Source organism: Eutrigla gurnardus (assembly GCF_963514095.1).
Source record: "Eutrigla gurnardus genome assembly, chromosome: 21".
In the NCBI taxonomy this organism is placed as follows: domain Eukaryota; kingdom Metazoa; phylum Chordata; class Actinopteri; order Perciformes; family Triglidae; genus Eutrigla; species Eutrigla gurnardus.
The window spans coordinates 16,599,809-16,622,897 of NC_139932.1; the positions used below are offsets into that span (position 1 = coordinate 16,599,809).

Sequence of the window (23,089 nt, forward strand, 5' to 3'; positions counted from 1 at the left end):
CTTCAGTTAGGAACCTTCCGAAGCAAAATAGACTATTCGACCGCAGCCCGTGTTTCTTGTTGTACGTGTGAATTTAACGTGTAGAACTTGAACGCAGCATATTTTGGGAGGGTTTCAATAAAGTTTTTTCAAAGCAGTGACGTCATTTTTTCCGCGTTGGCCTGGACGTGGCACCGAGGAGTTGCGTAGCGCCGCTGTCTTCGTCCCCGCCGCTCCCCTGTCTCTTCTGGGCTCTGAGCCGCAACTTCTCCCGGACAAACCGGCCGAACTCCCCCCTGTCGGGTTCCTGATCCCGCCGCGCCTGAACCGGGACTTACTCATCCAAAGATGGGTCTGACAATCTCGTCTCTGTTCTCTAGGTTATTCGGGAAGAAGCAGATGAGGATACTGATGGGTGAGTACCACGGCTAAGCTAACTATCGCAGAGGCTAAGCTAACTAGCGCCGAGAATGGGCTAACTAGCGCCGAGAATTGGCTAGCTAGCGCCGAGGCCAACCGGCCAGGGACCGGTGACGTCCGAAAAGACTCTCTCCGCTGATATTAATGATCAAACGCACTCAATGGACGCCGCCCCGCTCGGTTGATCCGAAACTCCAACTTTAACCGACAATGTAAACGAATATAACACGGGTAGATGGCAGAGGCTAACGTTCAGAGCTAATGGGTCTAAAGGAGCCGGAGTCTATGTAACAGCTGTTTTAACGCGTCGCCTCTGTAACCGATTAAATGTAGTTTTAAAGTGAGTCATTATGAGGATGTTTAAAGGCTGGTTTCTGCTGTTAAAGGCTGGTTTAAAGGCTGGTTTCTTCTGTTAAAGTCTGGTTTAAAGTCTGGTTTCTGCAGTTAAAGTCTGGTTTAAAGTCATGTTTCTTCTGTTAAAGTCTGGTTTCTTCTGTTTAAGTCTGGTTTACAGTCTGGTTTCTGCTGTTTACAGTCTGGTTTCTGCTGTTTAAGTCTGGTTTACAGTCTGGTTTCTGCTGTTAAAATCTGGTTCTGCTGTTAAAGTCTGGTTTACAGTCTGGTTTCTGCAGTGAATGTCTGGTTTCTGCTGTGAAAGTCTGGTTTAAAGTCTGGTTTCTGCTGTTAAAGTCTGGTTTCTGCTGTTAAAGTCTGGTTTAAAGTCTGGTTTCTGCTGTGAAAGTCTGGTTTAAAGTCTGGTTTCTGCAGTTAAAGTCTTGTTTAAAGTCTTGTTTCTTCCGTTAAAGTCTGGTTTAAAGTCTGGTTTCTGCTGTTAAAGTCTGGTTTCTGCTGTTAAAGTCTGGTTTCTGCTGTGAAAGTCTGGTTTAAAGTCTGGTTTCTGCTGTTAAAGTCTGGTTTCTGCTGTGAAAGTCTGGTTTAAAGTCTGGTTTCTGCCGTTAAAGTCTGGTTTAAAGTCTGGTTTTCTGCAGTTAAAGTCTGGTTTAAAGTCTTATTTCTTCTGTTGAAGTCTGGTTTAAAGTCTGGTTTCTGCTGTTAAAGTCTGGTTTCTGCTGTTAAAGTTGAGCCTGAAGTCCGGATTGTTTGGCCAGTGTGACTGTTCCATTCCGTACTTAAGAACGGTACACTTCCTCGGCCTGGCGCGCTTGGAAGAGGTGGATTTGAGTCCGGTACAGTTCATGCACGGGTACGCAATGTGGACATGACGTCGACTTTAATCGATAGGCCGTCCCTCTCATTATCAATCAGTGTTCAACTCGGATCTCCCCCAGCTATCGAGCCGATTTATGACTGAAAATACTGTTGATGGCTGTGTCGGATACCGATGGATTCTGGGTCGGGCTTGGGCTTCAGACTCATGTACTTTAAGAATAAAAATGCCGCTGTGTTTCGCTCCTCTCGCGTTCACATGCGTTGATGCCGTGTTTACTAGAAATATGCGCAGATGTGACTTGTCAGTAAAGTTTCAGTTGTGTTCTTTGTCTTGTTCTCTATTGCAATGACTTTGAGACGGCGCTCCTTGAAAACAACATTAAGCCATGCACCCTTAGTCTGGTTTAAAGTCATGTTTAAAATCTGTTTTAATGTCTGGTTTCTGAGATCTCCATATCTGGTCTGGTTTCAGTTGGTTTGGACGCAGCTGGAAAAACAACGATCCTGTACAAACTGAAGCTCGGAGAGATCGTCACCACCATCCCAACCATCGGTAAGTAATCAATAACCAACCAACCAACCGATCAATCAATCACTCAGGGACGTGATACCATCGGAGTGTTAAGGGATAATAATTGATCTGCTGGGAAACATCCATTGTGTGTGTGTGTGTTTCAGGCTTTAACGTGGAGACGGTGGAGTACAAGAACATCTGTTTCACCGTGTGGGACGTCGGTGGTCAGGACAAGATCCGGCCTCTGTGGAGACACTACTTCCAGAATACACAGGTACACAACCAAGACCTGAACCAGAACTCCAATCCGGACCGGCCATTTCTGACCTGTTTTCAGTGCTTAATGATTGAACAGGTGGATCCTGTTAACATGTTGACATCAATGTATCAATGGAAAGCACACAGAAAGCTTGTGATGCCTGTAATTGAAATAGTGCACATGCAGTACTCATGTCTAACAGCAGGAGGTAGACGTACTAGTTAGCCGGTGTAGAAGAAAATGCGTTACCTTACAGTTCTTATTTTATCTCCTACTAATATTCCTTTGTCTTGTACTCATCAAATATCCTGCTGCTCCTATTTGATTGTGCTTAACCCTTGTCATCCTGATGAAAAGACCCTTTGACCTGTCCTCCTTCCTGGACCATCTCCGAAACATCTTTATCTCACATACATTGATCAAGGCCTGATGAATGCCGCCTGTTGTGACATTGTCTAGCTGTCCCGTGAACAGTCACACTTTGTTGGCATCCTGGGATGTCTCTTCCCCTTTGAAGAGACACGATTGAATCAATTCAAATCCACTCATGACGCCTTCCCTTTTGTTCTCCAGATAGTTCTGTATAAATGTCTCTCGGCTAGTCCATTCTGGAGAATGGATCTTCATGGATACGCTGTGATTTCCTTTCTCCACTGTACAGTGATTAAACTTCATCTGAACCAGTCACAGAATTGGACACCAGCTAGTACTGATATGTCTGTTGTTGAACTCTGACCTCTGACCCCGGCAGGGTCTGATCTTTGTAGTGGACAGCAACGACAGAGAGAGAGTCACAGAGTCTGCTGAGGAACTCTCTAAGATGGTGAGGAACTCTTCTCTATGTTTTATAGTTATATATATGTGTGTGTACTGTGTACATATAGATAGATATCCACACTTTTCCTGCTTCTAACACTCAGCATGTACTCTCTATAGATCCAGGAGGACGAGCTGAAGGAGGCCGTTCTTCTGGTGTTTGCCAACAAACAGGATCTTCCAAACGCGATGGGAGTCAGTGAACTCACCGACAAACTGGGTCTGCACAGCCTGCGCAGTAGAACTGTAAGATCTATAACCATCAGTAATCAATACATCTGTATATACTGTAGACACATATTGGTAATCAATACATCACTGTAGACACACATCAGTAATCAATACATCACTGTAGACACACATCGGTAATCAATACATCACTGTAGACACACATCAGTAATCAATACATCACTGTAGACACATATCAGTAATCAATACATCACTGTTGACACATATCAGTAATCAATACATCAATAATCAATACATACGTATATACTGTAGACACATATCAGTAATCAATACATCACTGTAGACATGCTTTAGATGTCCAGGTGTCTCACCACCTGTCTGTGTCTCACCACCTGTCTGTGTCTCAGTGGCAGGTCCAGGCCACCTGTGCCACCCAGGGAACTGGTCTCTATGAGGGTCTGGACTGGCTCTCCAACGAGCTGTCGAAACGTTAGGAAACGGGAAGCAGCAGACTGATGATGTCATCGACTGATGATGTCATCGACTGATGGCCATGTACAAAGTGATGAAGAGGAGGAACTGAACTGTTTTTGTTTTTTTAAATTATCAGTGTGTCGTTTGTCAGAGGAAGTGATGTCATAGACTCTGAGCTCATTTTCTCCTTCTCTTCTTCCCCTTTTTTATTACGCATGTTTTAGAATCACGTGACAGGAATTGATGAAGAGGAGGGGCGGGGCTTAAGACAGGTAACAGCTACCTGAGGGGCAGGGCTTAAGACAGGTAACAGCTACCTGAAGGGCAGGGTCTACTATAGGTAAAGGTTACCTGAGGGGAGGGGTCTCCTACAGGTAACAGTTACCTGAGGGGCTTAAGACAGGTAACAGTTACCTGAGGGGCAGGGTCTACTATAGGTAAAGGTTACCTGAGGGGAGGGGTCTCCTACAGGTAACTGTTACCTGAGGGGCGGGGTCTACTACAGGTAACGGTTACCTGAGGGGCGGGGTCTACTACAGGTAGCGGTTACCTGAGGGGCGGGGTCTACTACAGGTAACTGTTACCTGAGGGGAGGGGTCTACTACAGGTAACGGTGTCCTGGGGGGAGGGGTCTACTACAGGTAACGGTTACCTGAGGGGCGGGGTCTACTACAGGTAACTGTCACCTGAGGGGAGGGGTCTACTACAGGTAGCGGTTACCTGAGGGGCGGGGTCTACTACAGGTAACTGTTACCTGAGGGGAGGGGTCTACTACAGGTAACGGTGTCCTGAGGGGAGGGGTCTACTACAGGTAACGGTGTCCTGAGGGGAGGGGTCTACTACAGGTAACGGTGTCCTGAGGGGAGGGGTCGACTACAGGTAACGGTTACCTGAGGGGCGGGGTCTACTACAGGTAACTGTCACCTGAGGGGAGGGGTCAACTACAGGTAACGGTTACCTGAGGGGCGGGGTCTACTACAGGTAACTGTTACCTGAGGGGAGGGGTCTACTACAGGTAACTGTTACCTGAGGGGCGGGGTCTCCTACAGGTAACGGTTACCTGGTTTTGTGAAGACTGAGCCGACCCTGAAGGCCTCGTCATTCCTTAACAATGTGAAGAAGACAACAATGATGCAATAAATGTTTTTTTTTCTTCTCAGATTTGTTTTAATTAATTTAATCTTTATTTTGTTCTAAGTTGTTTGAACGTCGTATTTTAATGTCCCATGTTATTACATGTTTATTATTTGTAAGTATCTAAGTATAAGTTCATACGTTAACACCTGAATCACTTAATTAAAAAAAAAAAAATATATATATATATATATATATATTAATTGTTAAGTGATTTAAAAAAAAAAAATTCCATTTAGTCTTTTCACAAAAACAATCACTTCCTGTTCAAACTTTAATGAGTAAAACTTAATTAAATATCAATCACGTTCAAGTGCAAACGTGTGTTGAAACTTGGCATTCAAGTATTAAACTAGTTTTAAAAAGGTCATATAAAACTCCGGTTTCCTTGGCGACGTCTTCATCACCATGGTAACACCGGCAGCACCACCTGGACATCTGCTTCCAAGTATATTTGTTTGATTCTGATTCATTTATGGATAGAATAGATAAAATCCTCAGCATGTTAATGATTATCTATATATCGTCCTTTGAAATTAAATTGACCTTCAGAATAAAAGCATGATTCTAATCATTTAAAGTCGTGTAATGAAGCAAACAAAACGGTAAAATAACGCCAATTATTTTATTAATCGTTGAGTTAAAACAAACATGAATGTTTCATTTAGTTAAATAAACAAAACCTAAAACATAATGAAACATGTCTGACTCCCAGCAGCAGTTGACCTCCGACCTTCATCTTTGATGACCTCTGACCTCCATCATCGCTGACTTCCGCCTCTAAACGGTGATGGCTTCCTGTTGGTTGTGCTGACGTTTGACCACGAAAACCTTCTGACCAGAAACTGTCAGCGTGTAAACGAAGTCTTCCAGAATCACTGAGGAGAGAAGACAACACAGGTGAGAGGGTCGGCTCCAGGTGAGAGGGTGGCCTCCAGGTGAGAGGGTCGCCTCCAGGTGAGAGGGTTGCCTCCAGGTGAGACTGTTACCTTACCTGAGATGCGTTTGAAGGGTGGCTCAGCTGATCCAGGTAACTTAAACCGACTCGCTGTTCGAACCATCTGCATCATCACAGCTGCTGTGTGTTCATCATTCTCCAGCTCACCTGCCGACTGATGAGGGTCAAAGGTCAGGTGGTCCACAGCAGAATGGACTCATGAAAACTGAATCTTTATCAGGATGTTAGGAATATTGGACCAATTATAACATGAGAACATAAACCTAACTCCATTAAAATGTTCTCATTTATTAACATTAAACTGAGTTTTCTAACTACACGTTGTGACAACTAATAAACACTAAAACTAAATAATAAAGACCAACAGAAATTAGCAGAAATTTGAATTAAGTTTGGTTGTAATTTTTGTTTTCACTACACAGAACAAATGTCAAACCCTAATGTATTAAACTACCAACCGATCTTGCTTCATTAGTCCCAATATCTCAGATGAGAGGAGCAAAGTATGATCAAACCTTAACCAAACATGTACCGTGCCGAACCTTTACAGAACCTTGTGGGTTCTGATCCTCTTTGGAGCTTTGTATGTAAATGAACTCGTGAACAACGTCATATTAAAACGACAGAAAGTTGAATGGAGTGACTCACGGCTAGAACTCCGTCCTCGCTGATGACCAGGTACCCGAGCTGGTCCGGGATCCGCTCCAGACCCGCAGTCAGAGCCGCTGTCGTCTGTCAACAAGAACCGGATCAGACCGAGCTGACAAGCTAACTGCTAACAAGCTAACCAACAGTAAAAGGGTTATTTAAAGACTGTAAAGTCACGTGAACGTCGCCGAGTTCAAATAACGTCGTATGATAAAAGTCCAACAGAAAACTATGAAGACAGAACTCACCATCCTTCTCCTTCTGAATATTATTATTACTCTTTCATTTATCGTTTTTCTCCTGTTTTTACAAGTTGGAGCTCAGCTACACTTCCGCCTTTCTTATACACATGCGCAGTACAATCTGCACTTGTCGAGGGACTCGCTAGGTGGCGCACGATCACAGAACATGAGAATGATTCGTTGTACCGGGACGACCGCCGGGGCGGTGTCGTCTCGCCTCCCGCTTCATGGTGAAGTTACAAATCTACAATTATTAAAAAATATGTGAAAGAACGATGTCACAGACGGACGAGTCCAACTAGAAAACATTTTATCGCAGCAGCAGGGGGCGCGCGCATAGTTCCAAGCGCTTTAACTAAAGCGGAAGTGACGGTCAGCTGACCTCCTCACATGACCCGCAGCAGCAGCCCTAAGTAAACGTCTGTTTTCCCTTCTCTCCGGTAAATCCTAACCTTCGGAGCTCGTGATGGCCGGACGCGGGAAACTGATCGCCGTTATTGGTGACGAGGACACGTGCACCGGCTTCCTGCTCGGCGGCATCGGGGAGCTCAACAAGAACCGGAAACCGAATTTCTTGGTGGTGGAGAAGGAGACGAGCATCGCGGAGATCGAAGAGACCTTCAAGTAAGCTCCTTCCGCACACACCAGACTCCGTTCAAAAAACTGCTCGTTTAGTGTTCCGCTTGTATATGAAGGCAGTGATTTCTTTTCTGGTAATATTTTAATCTCGAGGAGCCAAATGTCAACTCGGCTCATAAATAATATAATATAATCCGACGAGCAGCAGATATGAAGGCTCCTTTTTTAAAACGCACCATTTTCCAGTAGTGATGGAATATAATCTGAATAGAGTTTGGTGTGGTTTCTTAAATCCAAAAAAATCCAGCTTAAACATTTGTGTTACTCGGATCGATACTTGATATTTCCGGACTATATCACGAAGTGCAACGAGACTGAGTGGAATGCAGTCGAGATGAAGGATTGATGTGTGTACATCAGCAGATAACAAAGTGCCTCTGGTGACGCGAAGCTCGTGTGATTCGTGACGCGGACAGCTGCGCATGTTCAGCCGGGCCTTAAATTGCTGGATTTCTGAATGCAGTCTGGCTATGAATCCGTTGTTTTGTCCACCAGGAGTTTCCTGGCTCGGAACGACATCGGCATCATCCTGATCAACCAGTTCATCGCGGAGATGATCCGTCACGCCATCGACGCCCACATGCAGTCGATCCCGGCGGTCCTCGAGATCCCATCCAAGGAGCACCCGTATGACGCGTCCAAGGACTCAATCCTGCGCCGAGCCAAGGGCATGTTCTGCGCCGAGGACTTCCGATGAAGCCCGAATGCTTCCTCCTGTGTGATTAAACGCACCTGACTTATTGATGGTTATTAACTGCATCAATAACTAAATATATATATATATATATGTGTGTGTGCGTGTGTGTGTGTGTCATGTTTTCCTTCGCCTGTGCTGAAAATATCTCAAAACGAAATGTTTGTGTGTTTAACTTATAAAACTATTAACGAAGAAAATAAATGATCGTGTTGTTTGTGACATTCTTCTCCGCCTCTTTTATTCAAGAATACTTTAACATTATTTTAATTTAGAATCTCGGACGACGAAGTTCGCCTTAACAGAGAACTAAACTCTAGTTCTAAATGTCAACTTTTATCCGAGATCTTTTGTCTACGGAGTCCGGGAAGGGATCCAGGACCAGTTCCGATCGATAATGCAAGCATCTTACGCTGACTCTTTTATTGTGAAAGTGCCGGTGCCGGATGTGCGTGCAGCGAGTTCCGGTAGATAACCCGCTGCCTGTCAGACGCGCGGCTCAGTCTCCTGCAGACACCGGACCCTTCATCATGGCTACAGACCCGTGCTCCTTCTCCTCCGTCGGCAGGTGCGTCACCAAACACCTGAACCTGACCTTCCACGTGGACTTCGACAGGCACGTGATCAGAGCCAAGGTGGAGCTGACGGTGGAGGCTCTGGAGGACCGGTTCTCCTCCCTGGTACGGTCCGGGACCCGCGTTAGCCTCGGAGCTAACCGGGTCCATTCAATCTTACTACTGTTACTACTACTGGTAATATAACCACTGGTAGTACTACTGCTACTGCTAATACACTACTGCTAATATTACTACATCTACTTCTTATACTACTACTGTTAATACTACTCCTGCTAATATTACTACATCTACTTCTTATACTACTACTATTAATACTACTGCTAATATTACTACATCTACTTCTCATACTACTACTATTAATACTACTCCTGCTAATATTACTACTTCTACTACTACTACTACTGTTAATAATACTACTGCTAATATTACTACATCTACTTCTTATACTACTACTATTAATACTACTGCTAATATTACTACTTCTACTACTACTAATACTACTACTGTTAATAATACTACTGCTAATATTACTACATCTACTTCTTATACTACTACTATTAATACTACTGCTAATATTACTACATCTACTTCTTATACTACTACTATTAATACTACTGCTAATATTACTACATCTACTTCTTATACTACTACTATTAATACTACTGCTAATATTACTACTTCTACTTCTTATACTACTACTATTAATACTACTGCTAATATTACTACTTCTACTACTACTAATACTGCTACTGCTAATACACTACTGCTAATATTACTACATCTACTTCTTATACTACTACTGTTAATACTACTCCTGCTCATATTACTACATCTACTTCTTATACTACTACTATTAATACTACTGCTAATATTACTACATCTACTTCTTATACTACTACTATTAATACTACTGCTAATATTACTACATCTACTTCTTATACTACTACTATTAATACTACTGCTAATATTACTACTACTAATACTACTGTTAATAATACTACTGCTAATATTACTACTGGTAATACTAATATTACTGGGGTTCTCATCCAGATGAACCCCAGATCCTGGTCTGATCCACATTTCTGTCTAAAGTCTGTTCTAGCCCCATCCCCGTTTTGTCCCTGTTCTAGCCTTGTTCTAGTCCTGTCCCTGTTCTAGCCCTGTTCTAGTCCTGTCCCTGTTCTAGCCCTGTTCTAGCCCTGTCCCTGTTCTAGCCCTGTTCTAGTCCTGACCCTGTTCTAGCCCTGTCCCTGTTCTAGCCCTGTTCTAGCCCTGTCCCTGTTCTAGCCCTGTTCTAGCCCTGACCCTGTTCTAGCCCTGTCCCTGTTCTAGTCCTGACCCTGTTCTAGCCCTGTTCTAGTCCTGTCCCTGTTCTAGCCCTGTCCCTGTTCTAGCCCTGTTCTAGTCCTGACCCTGTTCTAGTCCTGTCCCTGGACTATGATCCGGGACTATGATCCAGTTTAATTTTTCCATCAGGTTGGGTCGTTTGTGTCCGAGAGGCCGACGTCTTCTTTCTGACTAACGATGACTAATGACTTTCTGACATCTAATCACCAATCAATCACATTGATCTTCACTACTTAACTCATATTATTGAACTTTTATCTGTATTTATGTTTTTGATCAAGGACCTTTAAATTGAGTTTTGGAGTTTGGCACGAAATACTTGGATATTAATTTATTTGGGCTAAAACATTGGATTTGAATAACTATTAATATGTAGATTGATTGATCACATTAACTTCTTCGTGCCTTTCTAACGTGTAATCTGATACTTTTAAGCAGGGAATCTTTAAATCGCTCCGTGTTTGAATGGACTTTGGTGTCATGTAGTTTCAAGCAACACTGAATTTATTGGGGCCATGTGGTCCTGGACTTTGACTTTAGTCCGGGGCCATGTGGTCTTGGACTTTGACTTTAGTCCGGGGCCATGTGGTCCTGGACTTTGTTTCATTGTCAGATACAAAGCTTTTCTTCAAGCAACATTTATCTTAATATAAAAAATAAAAATCACAATCAACTCAAGCAGCTAAATGATCGGTTATGAATGAAGTGCAGCTATTAAATGAACATTTGACTGTCCATTAAATGCATTTTATCTGGTTTATAAGTATTTTTGAGTGAATGTGTAAATTGCTGTGTTTTTGAATGGAGTTTGGCGGGCAGTGGTTTTGGGTTGAAGCCCGACTGGACGTATCGGGGGTTCGGGGCTCGTGATGGCACATCTGTGTAGTTCACACACAGACAGCTGAGAGCTGACTCAGCAGGTCTGTCTGACCTGCTGAGTCAGAACCCCATTCATAAAACGCTGGTTTTATCTGCTCCAGACTTTGGACACCAGAGACCTGCAGATCCTCTCCGTGAAGACGAATGGACAGGCGGCCCGGTTTACGATGGGCCCTAAACACAGCTTCAAGGGGACGCCGCTGGACATCTCACTGCCCTTTGACCTCTCCAGGTGACCACATCTTCTCCTTCCTCAGGCAGGCTTTCGAAAAAATAAAATGCATGAACGCGTCTTTGTTTGCACCAATCAGAGGGCAGCATGTGATCGTGGAGGTGACCTATGAGACGGCTCCGTCTGCGTCGGCGCTGCAGTGGCTCACACCTGCACAGACTGCTGGGAAAAAACACCCGTACCTGTTCAGCCAGTGCCAGGTGAAGCCGATCAGATCCATCCTTTAGTTTATTTCTTTTGGATTATTGATCAGTCGGTGTTCAGGTGATGAATCAATCATAATCAGATGACTGTTGTCCCAAATGGAGAAGTTAAAAGTGGCGACAGATTCTGTTAAACCGTCGTCTTCCTTCCTCTTTTACTTCCGACAGCAACAACTGACATGATTAAGAAACCGAAATGTGACTTCTGCTTCTTCTTAACGTTGGCGCTCCGTCTGGAACGGAGTGACCTCTGAAGGTCACGGCCTCTAATTATGTCTCTTGAAATGAAAGGATTGTTGTTCAGCAGCCTGCAGGTCAGAATGTAGGGAGAAAAAAAGTCCAGGCTTTAAGTTTTCAGATAAATAAATCGACTTAAATAAGACATTTCAAATCAAATTTATTATTATTATTATTAGTAGTAGTAGTATTAATAATAATAATATGAACAACAGCACTTGTTGACGGTGAATTACATCTTGTGTGTTGTCTTCCAGGCTCACCACTGCAGGAGTATGGTTCCCTGTCAGGACACCCCGTCTGTCAAACACACCTACTACGCTCAGGTAACACACACACACACACACACACACACACACACACACACACACACACACCTGTGTCTTCTTTATTGTCTTCAACAGACCCAATGCAGATTTTCTCCTTAGAAAGGTGATGCAAAGCTGCAGATTGATGATCTGAATGTGTGAGGTTTGTGTGAGGTTTGAGAATCACTGATGTTCGATCAGATATAGGAAAAAAACATTATTGATGTCTGTGGGTACCTGTCATCAATATTAATGATGATACAGATGATAGTAGTAATATATAGAATATATAGACTGTATAGTAATAGATATGTCTGTGTAGAAACAACAAGGTCTCTGCTGTATTTATGTCTAGACGACCTTATTTGGAGTGTTGATGGAGAAGCTACAATGTTAGCGTAGCCTAGCATCCATGAACCAGACTCCATTCAGAAAACCAGCGTTTTAACAGTAGTTATCTTGTGGTCTTGCAGACAGACCTAACAAAGCATGACTCAGCACTTTTTACTGATCACTATCATGATGGAGTTATTTCAGCATCCTTTTCATCTGGTTATTGATATTAAATCACGTATAGATGTCTTTCAGGTGTCAGCATTAAATCAGGGTTGGTGGACCCTGTGTTTTCTCTCTCAGGTGTCGGTCCCTAAAGACCTGGTGGCTGTGATGAGCGCAATGAGAGATGGACAGGAAGTGGATCCTCAGGACAACAACCGCGTCATCTACCGGTTCAGACAGCCGGTCAGTCTTTTCTACTCTTGTTTGACAATCAGCAGCCATTGATGTCAGCGATGATGTCGATAGTAGAGGTCATAAATCATAGAACTGTAGTTATACATGTAACCAATGCTGGTCCTGGCCTCCCAGGGACCCTCCCCAGTGTATTACACTGTGTATTACATGTTGTAATACTACTCTGTACCTCTAAAGTCGGGATTAATTTACACAAATTAAGATTAAACATGACAATTAACTTTGGTGTTTATTTGCTAGCCATAAATTAATAATAGTTTGTATAGGTAAGAGTTTACTTTGAACAAGTAGATGTCTGACCCACTTGTCCAACCTGTCAAGTGAAGAACATATCATTATATATCTAATAACCAGTAGTATCACCGTCATCAGCCCACATTGCTCACAGACGCGAATGGCATTATGGGGGATTTTCCTGGTTGGACCCAGCTGTCATTCTTTTTTCACTCATTCATAAAGGTGAACACGGAACTCTTTTGTTTAGTTTCTCAGCTGAAGAAAACCCTAAAGTCTGGACAAACATTGGGGGAATCTGAATTTTGATCCGAAAAACTAAATCTGGTTGTCCTTTTTTTGTCCTTCCTGTGAAACGATGCCTGTGTTGATCTGAAGAAATAATCCGACTTTTTAATGCACATGTATAAATGAGTAGACTGTGGTTATAAATGAGTAGACTGTGGTTATAAATGAGTAGACTGTGGTTATAAATGAGTAGACTGTAGTTATAAATGAGTAGACTGTGGTTATAAATGAGTAGACGGTAGTTATAAATGAGTAGAGTGTAGTTATAAATGAGTAGACTGTAGTTATAAATGAGTAGACTGTAGTTATAAATGAGTAGACTGTGGTTATAAATGAGTAGACTGTAGTTATAAATGAGTAGACTGTGGTTATAAATGAGTAGACGGTAGTTATAAATGAGTAGACTGTGGTTATAAATGAGTAGACGGTAGTTATAAATGAGTAGACTGTGGTTATAAATGAGTAGACAGTAGTTATAAATGAGTAGACAGTAGTTATAAATGAGTAGACGGTAGTTATAAATGAGTAGAGTGTAGTTATAAATGAGTAGACTGTGGTTATAAATGAGTAGACTGTAGTTATAAATGAGTAGACTGTAGTTATAAATGAGTAGACTGTAGTTATAAATGAGTAGACTGTGGTTATAAATGAGTAGACTGTGGTTATAAATGAGTAGACGGTAGTTATAAATGAGTAGACTGTGGTTATAAATGAGTAGACAGTAGTTATAAATGAGTAGACAGTAGTTATAAATGAGTAGACGGTAGTTATAAATGAGTAGAGTGTAGTTATAAATGAGTAGACTGTGGTTATAAATGAGTAGACTGTAGTTATAAATGAGTAGACTGTAGTTATAAATGAGTAGACTGTAGTTATAAATGAGTAGACTGTCGTTATAAATGAGTAGACTGTCGTTATAAATGAGTAGACTGTGGTTATAAATGAGTAGACTGTGGTTATAAATGAGTAGACGGTAGTTATAAATGAGTAGACGGTAGTTATAAATGAGTAGACTGTCGTTATAAATGAGTAGACTGTGGTTATAAATGAGTAGACGGTAGTTATAAATGAGTAGACTGTCGTTATAAATGAGTAGACTGTGGTTATAAATGAGTAGACGGTAGTTATAAATGAGTAGACTGTAGTTATAAATGAGTAGACTGTGGTTATAAATGAGTAGACTGTAGTTATAAATGAGTAGACTGTAGTTATAAATGAGTAGACTGTCGTTATAAATGAGTAGACGGTAGTTATAAATGAGTAGACGGTAGTTATAAATGAGTAGACTGTAGTTATAACTGAGTAGACTGTGGTTATAAATGAGTAGACGGTCGTTATAAATGAGTAGACTGTCGTTATAAATGAGTAGACTGTGGTTATAAATGAGTAGACTGTGGTTATAAATGAGTAGACGGTAGTTATAAATGAGTAGACTGTGGTTATAAATGAGTAGACGGTAGTTATAAATGAGTAGACTGTCGTTATAAATGAGTAGACTGTGGTTATAAATGAGTAGACGGTAGTTATAAATGAGTAGACGGTGGTTATAAATGAGTAGACTGTGGTTATAAATGAGTAGACGGTAGTTATAAATGAGTAGACTGTAGTTATAAATGAGTAGACTGTAGTTATAAATGAGTAGACTGTGGTTATAAATGAGTAGACTGTGGTTATAAATGAGTAGACTGTAGTTATAAATGAGTAGACTGTGGTTATAAATGAGTAGACTGTAGTTATAAATGAGTAGACTGTGGTTATAAATGAGTAGACGGTAGTTATAAATGAGTAGAGTGTAGTTATAAATGAGTAGACTGTAGTTATAAATGAGTAGACTGTAGTTATAAATGAGTAGACTGTGGTTATAAATGAGTAGACTGTGGTTATAAATGAGTAGACTGTGGTTATAAATGAGTAGACGGTAGTTATAAATGAGTAGACTGTGGTTATAAATGAGTAGACAGTAGTTATAAATGAGTAGACAGTAGTTATAAATGAGTAGACGGTAGTTATAAATGAGTAGAGTGTAGTTATAAATGAGTAGACTGTGGTTATAAATGAGTAGACTGTAGTTATAAATGAGTAGACTGTAGTTATAAATGAGTAGACTGTCGTTATAAATGAGTAGACTGTCGTTATAAATGAGTAGACTGTGGTTATAAATGAGTAGACTGTGGTTATAAATGAGTAGACGGTAGTTATAAATGAGTAGACGGTAGTTATAAATGAGTAGACTGTCGTTATAAATGAGTAGACTGTGGTTATAAATGAGTAGACGGTAGTTATAAATGAGTAGACTGTCGTTATAAATGAGTAGACTGTGGTTATAAATGAGTAGACGGTAGTTATAAATGAGTAGACTGTAGTTATAAATGAGTAGACTGTGGTTATAAATGAGTAGACTGTAGTTATAAATGAGTAGACTGTAGTTATAAATGAGTAGACTGTCGTTATAAATGAGTAGACGGTAGTTATAAATGAGTAGACGGTAGTTATAAATGAGTAGACTGTAGTTATAACTGAGTAGACTGTGGTTATAAATGAGTAGACTGTGGTTATAAATGAGTAGACTGTGGTTATAAATGAGTAGACTGTGGTTATAAATGAGTAGACTGTGGTTATAAATGAGTAGACTGTGGTTATAAATGAGTAGACTGTCGTTATAAATGAGTAGACTGTGGTTATAAATGAGTAGACTGTGGTTATAAATGAGTAGACGGTAGTTATAAATGAGTAGACTGTGGTTATAAATGAGTAGACGGTAGTTATAAATGAGTAGACTGTCGTTATAAATGAGTAGACTGTGGTTATAAATGAGTAGACGGTAGTTATAAATGAGTAGACGGTGGTTATAAATGAGTAGACTGTGGTTATAAATGAGTAGACGGTAGTTATAAATGAGTAGACTGTAGTTATAAATGAGTAGACTGTAGTTATAAATGAGTAGACTGTAGTTATAAATGAGTAGACTGTGGTTATAAATGAGTAGACTGTAGTTATAAATGAGTAGACTGTAGTTATAAATGAGTAGACTGTCGTTATAAATGAGTAGACTGTAGTTATAAATGAGTAGACTGTCGTTATAAATGAGTAGACTGTAGTTATAAATGAGTAGACTGTAGTTATAGATGAGTAGACTGTCGTTATAAATGAGTAGACTGTCGTTATAAATGAGTAGACTGTTGTTATAAATGAGTAGACTGTTGTTATAAATGAGTAGACTGTTGTTATAAATGAGTAGACTGTCGTTATAAATGAGTAGACTGTTGTTATAAATGAGTAGACTGTTGTTATAAATGAGTAGACTGTGGTTATAAATGAGTAGACTGTCGTTATAAATGAGTAGACTGTCGTTATAAATGAGTAGACTGTCGTTATAAATGAGTAGACTGTAGTTAACCCCTTTGGTGGCCTTGAATGTCTTTTCAACATGTGTTGAGTTTGAACAACCTTCATGTTGTCCTCAGGTGCCCATGCCTTCTTACCTGATAGCCATCGTGGTTGGAGCTCTGGAGAGCAGGTACTCTTTCATGTCTTCACTGGTTTCATTCGGTCACCTGCAGCAGGTAAACTCAGTTTCTGTGCTCTCATTGGTTGACAGGGAAATCGGGCCAAGGTCCAGAGTTTGGTCTGAGAAAGAGTTTGTGGATAAAGCAGCGTTCGAGTTCTCTGAGGTGAGTCTTCCAACCACTGCTTTGACTTTAGCCGGTCGGTACCTCCATGGAGCCGGTCCAGTCCAGGTACCATCTGGAGCTGGTCCAGTACTGGAGCCGGTCCAGTCAAGGTACCATCTGGAGCCGGTCCAGTACTGTGTTCCAGTCCAGGTACCATCTGGAGCCAGTCCAGTACTGGAGCCGGTCCAGTCGAGGTACCATCTGGAGCCGGTCCAGTACTGTGTTCCAGTCGAGGTACCATCTGGAGCCGGTCCAGTACTGGAGCCGTTCCAGTTGAGGTACCATCTGGAGCCGGTCTTGCGACATAGTATATTATAATTGTTTTGGAAATCTCTGCGATGAGAAGTTTGTCATGCTTTGGGTATTTTTGATCGGGACAATAGTGTGACTTATTTAATAAAATCATGATTTTAAAAACTACATTATTTCTATGGACCATACCACATAAACATACAATGTTAAACAATTCAAAAAGTCATGCACTGTCATAAAAATATCAAAATGCATAGTACACCGCAAACAAAGGATTGGGTAGTATTGTGACATGTTAGGCATACTTGTGTTGACATGAAATGGTTCATGTTCCCGTCAGACCGAGACCATGTTGAAGACCGCTGAGGACCTGGCAGGACCGTATGTTTGGGGTCAGTACGACATCCTGGTTCTTCCTCCATCTTTCCCCTACGGGGGCATGGAGAACCCCTGTCTCACCTTCGCCACGCCCACTTTGCTGGTACACACACACACACACACACACACACTATTAACACATGAAAACCGTAATGTCCTCAAACGTCACCTGACCAGCATCATGTGACTCTCTTTACAGGCAGGAGACAAATCTCTGTCCAATGTGAGTATAGAACACACCTGTTCACCTGTTGAGCCTCATGTGTTCATCTGAGTCCATGTGTTCATCTATGTTCATGTCTTCATCTATGTTCATGTCTTCTATGTTCATGAGTTCATGTCTTCATCTATGTTCATGTCTTCATCTATTCATCTATGTTCATGTCTTCATCTATTCATCTATGTTCATGTCTTCATCTATTCATCTATGTTCATGTCTTCATCTATGTTCATGTCTTCTATGTTCATGTCTTCATCTATTCATCTATGTTCATGTCTTCATCTATGTTCATGTCTTCTATGTTCATGTCTTCATCTATTCATCTATGTTCATGAGTTCATCTCTTCATCTATGTTCATGTCTTCATCTATGTCTATGAGTTCATGTGTTCATCTATGTTCATGTCTTCTATGTTTATGAGTTCATGTGTTCATCTATGTCCATGTGTTCACATGTTGTTCTTCCTGTCAGGTGATCGCTCATGAGATCGCCCACAGCTGGACTGGAAACCTGGTGACCAACAAGACCTGGGAACACTTCTGGTAAACACACACTCTCACACACTCACTCACTCACTCACTCACTCACTCACTCCTGGGGTCCAGAGGTCAGAGGTCTGGACTAGGAAGCAGGATTTGTGCTGAGCGTGGTAACTTAAGCGTTAGCTCTGGGTTTTCCGTCCTGCGACGCTGGTTCACTTCTTACCGGGGTAGATCGCCATGGTAACTGATGCTGCAGAGCTAACCTGCTCCGGAGCAGGTTATGTTCCTGATAAGAGATCAACGTGGAGAAACACACCTCCTACTGACCAATCAGCTGTCTTGAAGATGACATCAGCGTTTGTAAAAGATCCCTGGAGCTCGGTGGATCGAGTGTTTTTATATGAGACATCCAGATTCTCGTCGGAGGGAATGACTTATCTGTGTCAGCGTACCAACTCACCAGTTTGAATCATGTTTTTATATTTATTTTTACACCGCCGGGATTAGAGCTGAAAGAATGAGGCTGATATTGTCAAACACCACGGCATAAGAAAACATCTCAGCAACACGTTCAGTGTTTAACGTTATGTTTTGGCCTTTTATAGCGGAGGACAGCGTGAGAGTTAAAGGACGAGAGAGGGCCGACATGCTTTAAAGGAGGGCAGCAGGACGGATTCTAACCCGGGACCGCTGCAGGGAGCCTGGGTACATGGGGGGTACCTCCACCACCAACGATGGAATCAGTCAGATCTAGTAGTGTCCTTATGACGGCCGTCATATTATATATTAAATACCACTAGTAAGGAGTTTTTTCGCTCCTCGTACGTGAAATACGCAGCTCTGCTGCCGGTAGACTGATTCTTGTTTGTGATTGGTCAAATGCTGCAAGCCCCGCCTCTTTTATGTGCATGCGGTCACAGCTGGAAAGGGAAACCCTGGTTGACTTTAGAGTTGATAACCAGCGTCGTGTGACCTCTGACCTCTGATTGCCGTTGTTGGTGTCACGGAAGCTGGAGAACAGAAGGATACCTGGTATGTTGAACCCGCTGAGTAGTCCAGGCCTCGGGAGTCCAGAGACCAGGTTTAGTTAGAACCCCAAGAAGAGAGAGACTCTGATATTTACTCTATATAAAATGTGAAATATGATTTCTCAGGGTTACGATTCTGAATGAAATATTAGACGTTTAGATCAAATTGAAACAATGCTGAATCATTTGGATCCCTTTAACCCTCCTTTTCCATGTTTCCTGTCTTATTTATTAATTTAAAGATAAAAAACACAATCTGATTGATCAGTTATTGACGTGTGATCGGTTCATGGATCAATAAGCTGCTTGTGGTCTCCAGGCTGAACGAGGGTCACACGGTCTACCTGGAGAGGATGATCGGCAGGTCTATGGAAGGTGAACACTTCAGGCAGTTTAAAGCCATGGGGGGCTGGAAGGACCTGCAGGACTCGGTGAGGACCTGGACCTGGACCCTGTCTGGAATGTTTTCGATTGTACTGATGGATGTTCTCACCTGTTTGCCTCGTCACTCAGGTGAACACCTTCGGAGCCAACAACCCTCTGACCAACCTGGTCCCCAGCCTGCAGGACGTGGACCCCGACGACGCCTTCTCTTCTGTGCCCTACGAGAAGGGTTTCGCTCTGCTGTACCACCTGGAGGAGCTGCTGGGAGGGCCAGGTAGGACCTGGACACACCTGGACTCAGGTCAGGTCCGGTCCTGAAGGTTTTCCTTACCTGTGGGTTTGTCGTTCTTCAGAGGTCTTCATGGGTTTCATCAAGTCCTATATCCAGATGTTTGCCTACAGCAGCGTGACCAGCGACGAGTGGAAGGACTACCTGTTCACCTACTTCAAAGACAAGGTGAGACTCACCCGGACCCACCTCTCTGAACCTGGCACACAAACTCTGGGACCAGAACTGTGGACCTGACTGTGTCTTTGTGTCTCAGGTGGACATCCTGAACAAGGTGGACTGGAACGCCTGGATGTTCACACCTGGGATGCCTCCAGTCAAACCTCAGTGAGTGGATCCTGTCAGACCTCCATCCTGTCAGACCTGGTCCTCCACTTTGTCTTTAAACCTGGTCTGCTTGTTTGTTTCAGGTACGACACAACGCTGGCCGACGCCTGCATCGCTCTGAGCCAGAGGTGGATCCAGGTAACACCTAGACCACGATCTGGTGACATGGACCTGGGTTTAGTGCTTTTTGGTGTCACGGTCAGACCTCTGTCTCATGTCCCCCTTCAGGCAAAAGACCAGGATCTGAGCAGCTTTAAGGAGTCAGATGTGAAGACACTGTCATCCCACCAGCTCATCGAGTTCCTGTCCCTCCTGCTCCAGGAGGTAAACCACCACAGTCCACTTAAGTCCACCACAGTCCACTTCAGTCTACCAACATGTCTTCTGCTCCTTCAGGATCCTCTCCCTCTGACTCATGTGAAGAAGATGCAGGAGGTTTACCATCTCAATGCCATTGTGAATGCAGAGATCCGCTTCAGGTAAGAGTCCTGGACCGGGTCCTGGACCAGGTCCTTCTTCTGAAGCCCCGCCCCTCACTGGAAGCCTCTTGATTGGCTCTTCTGCCTCCAGGTGGCTTAGGATGTGTGTCAGGTCCGGGTGGGAGGAAGCGGTTCCCATGGCGATGAAGATGGCGACGGAGCAGGGCAGGATGAAGTTCACCAGACCGCTCTTCAGGTAATTATACTCTTTTTGTGTACTTTTCCTTTTTAAACCAGTAATCTGTGTGACTGTGTACTTATACTCTGGTTATGTACTACTTGTTGGACGTGTGGTTAAAGCACTTTGTGTACTTGTACTCCTCAGAGAGGTGTTCCTCAGTGAAAAGCATCGTGATGAAGCAGTCCGGGTCTTCCTGGCTCACAGGGCCGCCATGCATCCTGTCACCTCTGGACTGGTCTCCAAAGACCTGAAGGTGGACTCCAGTAACACCACCAGTCTGTAACCACAAAGACCTGAAGGTGGACTCCAGTAAGACCACCAGTCTGTACCCGGGTGAAACCATCAAACAGGACCTTTGATTAATAAAGTGTGTCTGACTTTCACTTGTCGTCCCTCTATTTATTTATTTATTTATTTATTTATTTATTTATTCTTAAAACCTAAAATCACAAATCGGCCTCAGAGGTAGTCTGTCCAACGTTGGACTTCCTCCTTCCCTGGACCCTCATCAGAAAAACCTCCTCTGTCCCTGGACCCTCATCAACCTCAGTCCCTGGACCCTCATCATCCTCAGTCCCTGGACCCTCATCATCCTCCCTCCCTGGACCCTCATCAGAAAAACCTCCTCTGTCCCTGGACCCTCATCAACCTCAGTCCCTGGACCCTCATCATCCTCCCTCCCTGGACCCTCATCATCCTCCGTCCCTGGACCCTCATCAGAATTGATTGATTAATAATAAATAATTACTACAGAAGATGCTGATGATAATAATCTGACTAATTAATACAAAGTTTACATGATTTAAATTAAATTGAAATTAAAATGATGGTCGAGGGTAACAACAGCTGATGATGCTGGTCGTCCTCAGGTCCTCGGGAGGTCCTTGGGTCTCCAGACCCTCAGACTCTCGGGCCTGAAAATTACAACCCGACCCGATAGACCAATAGGAAATATAAATCTGCCTTAAATAGAAATCTTCACACAGTAATAGAGAGAACTCAAACATGTACCCAGCAGCCAGCGGGAGGGCTCCTTTTCTCCATCTTCTTCTCCAGGCTGAAGGCGTCGGGTCTGCCCCGCCCCTCTCCATGATGCACGTAGCAGACTTTCTTTACCGTGAACAGCAGCAATGATTAAAGCCCAAGTTATGCTTCCGCATTGACACAACGCAAGGGGGCTTACGGACCCTTTACGTCCTTGCGGACCCCCCTTACATCCAACGCAAGGGCCTGACGTGCACCTCCCAAAAATCCTAGACGTGCGTTTGGCTCTGATTGGTCCGCTAACTACATCCGCTGGAGACCGCTTTTCCGGTTTCCACTCATAAACACCGCCATTTAAACTTTTAATACTTTTATTGTTTGCACCTTGTCACTTTTGCACAAAGAAATAAAACACTGAAAAATTGTGGATGTTTAAAGCCGGAAGGTAAACAAATAGGCTATAACAAGGCTAACGACGATATACGTCAAGAGTCTCGGTCGGTCGGTCAGTCTTTACAAAAAACATAGCGCCCTCTACCGGTGTGGCATTGAATTGCATTTCGACACGTAAACCCAACGCAGAACCATCACGGTCTCCAAGCAACTGCGTGGCTGTTGCGTGACCATTGCGTGATCACTACGCGGAAGCATAACCGAGCCTTAATACATGTTTTTCCCGCGGGTCCCGTCGGGTTTGTCGGGCCGACCCGACCCGTTGAGAACTCTAGTCCTCGGGTCTCCAGACCATGGGCGTCGCTAGACACCTTTTACTGGGGCACGTGCCCCAGTATTGATCTGCCGTGCCCCAGTAAAATCTCCCGTTCGAGTTTTAACGAGCTACTATATTTGACAGTGGATTAATTTATATTGATAATAACGGTAAAAGAATGGATTTTCTTTTTCATCCACAATCTCAAACCAACGCAGTTTAACCCAAAATACAAGCTGAGGCGCGCACCTTGTGGTCCGGGTCCGGCACGCACATTACGTCCGTGCACGGCAGTGTGCATGTCGTAGCCGGTGCACCGCTCTTTTTTGTGATTTTAGTAATAGGGGGCCTGTGCCCCAGTAGAGCTTTATGTCTAGCAACGCCCCTGCTCCAGACCCTTGTGTCTTTAGGTCTGGAGGGAGGGGGGGGGGGTGGATGGCCGGACGGACGGTATGTAGAAACATTGATTCCTGTTTTCACCATCAGCTGTTAAAGCAACAGGAAGTGTTG

At 43.0% G+C, this 23,089-nt stretch overlaps 4 protein-coding genes and 1 long non-coding RNA gene across 5 annotated transcripts; 3 read left to right on the forward strand and 2 right to left on the reverse strand.

The window, feature by feature from the left end:
• The first annotated feature begins 145 nt into the window (after positions 1-145).
• LOC311032262 (ADP-ribosylation factor 4) lies at positions 146-4,195 on the forward strand. The gene is made up of 6 exons (XM_084038923.1): positions 146-394; positions 2,042-2,122; positions 2,248-2,357; positions 3,094-3,165; positions 3,279-3,404; positions 3,755-4,195. The coding sequence occupies exons 1-6, from the start codon at positions 328-330 to the stop codon at positions 3,839-3,841; spliced, it is 543 nt and encodes a 180-aa protein (XP_083895049.1). The 5' UTR covers positions 146-327; the 3' UTR covers positions 3,842-4,195.
• Positions 4,196-5,566: 1,371 nt separating this feature from the next.
• lamtor4 (late endosomal/lysosomal adaptor, MAPK and MTOR activator 4) lies at positions 5,567-7,017 on the reverse strand. The gene is made up of 4 exons (XM_084038925.1): positions 6,810-7,017; positions 6,562-6,645; positions 5,950-6,067; positions 5,567-5,833 (listed from the first exon to the last, which is right to left on the reverse strand). The coding sequence occupies exons 1-4, from the start codon at positions 6,810-6,812 to the stop codon at positions 5,736-5,738; spliced, it is 303 nt and encodes a 100-aa protein (XP_083895051.1). The 5' UTR covers positions 6,813-7,017; the 3' UTR covers positions 5,567-5,735.
• Positions 7,018-7,182: 165 nt separating this feature from the next.
• On the forward strand, positions 7,183-8,358 carry atp6v1f (ATPase H+ transporting V1 subunit F). The gene is made up of 2 exons (XM_084038924.1): positions 7,183-7,427; positions 7,938-8,358. Exons 1-2 carry the CDS (start codon positions 7,270-7,272, stop codon positions 8,137-8,139), a joined length of 360 nt encoding a protein of 119 aa, XP_083895050.1. The 5' UTR covers positions 7,183-7,269; the 3' UTR covers positions 8,140-8,358.
• A 259-nt stretch (positions 8,359-8,617) lies between these two features.
• On the forward strand, positions 8,618-21,269 carry lta4h (leukotriene A4 hydrolase). Its single transcript, XM_084038919.1, has 19 exons — positions 8,618-8,816; positions 11,042-11,172; positions 11,252-11,372; positions 11,870-11,938; positions 12,557-12,661; positions 16,660-16,712; positions 16,794-16,866; positions 17,459-17,599; positions 17,696-17,719; positions 18,188-18,258; positions 19,546-19,657; positions 19,740-19,884; positions 19,964-20,067; positions 20,156-20,226; positions 20,310-20,364; positions 20,455-20,550; positions 20,623-20,705; positions 20,797-20,901; positions 21,031-21,269. Exons 1-19 carry the CDS (start codon positions 8,667-8,669, stop codon positions 21,167-21,169), a joined length of 1,848 nt encoding a protein of 615 aa, XP_083895045.1. The 5' UTR covers positions 8,618-8,666; the 3' UTR covers positions 21,170-21,269.
• Positions 18,701-19,538, reverse strand: LOC311032265. Its single transcript, XR_014599169.1, has 2 exons — positions 18,925-19,538; positions 18,701-18,888 (listed from the first exon to the last, which is right to left on the reverse strand). It is a non-coding gene; the product is annotated as an uncharacterized lncRNA (long non-coding RNA).
• Positions 21,270-23,089: the final 1,820 nt, after the last annotated feature.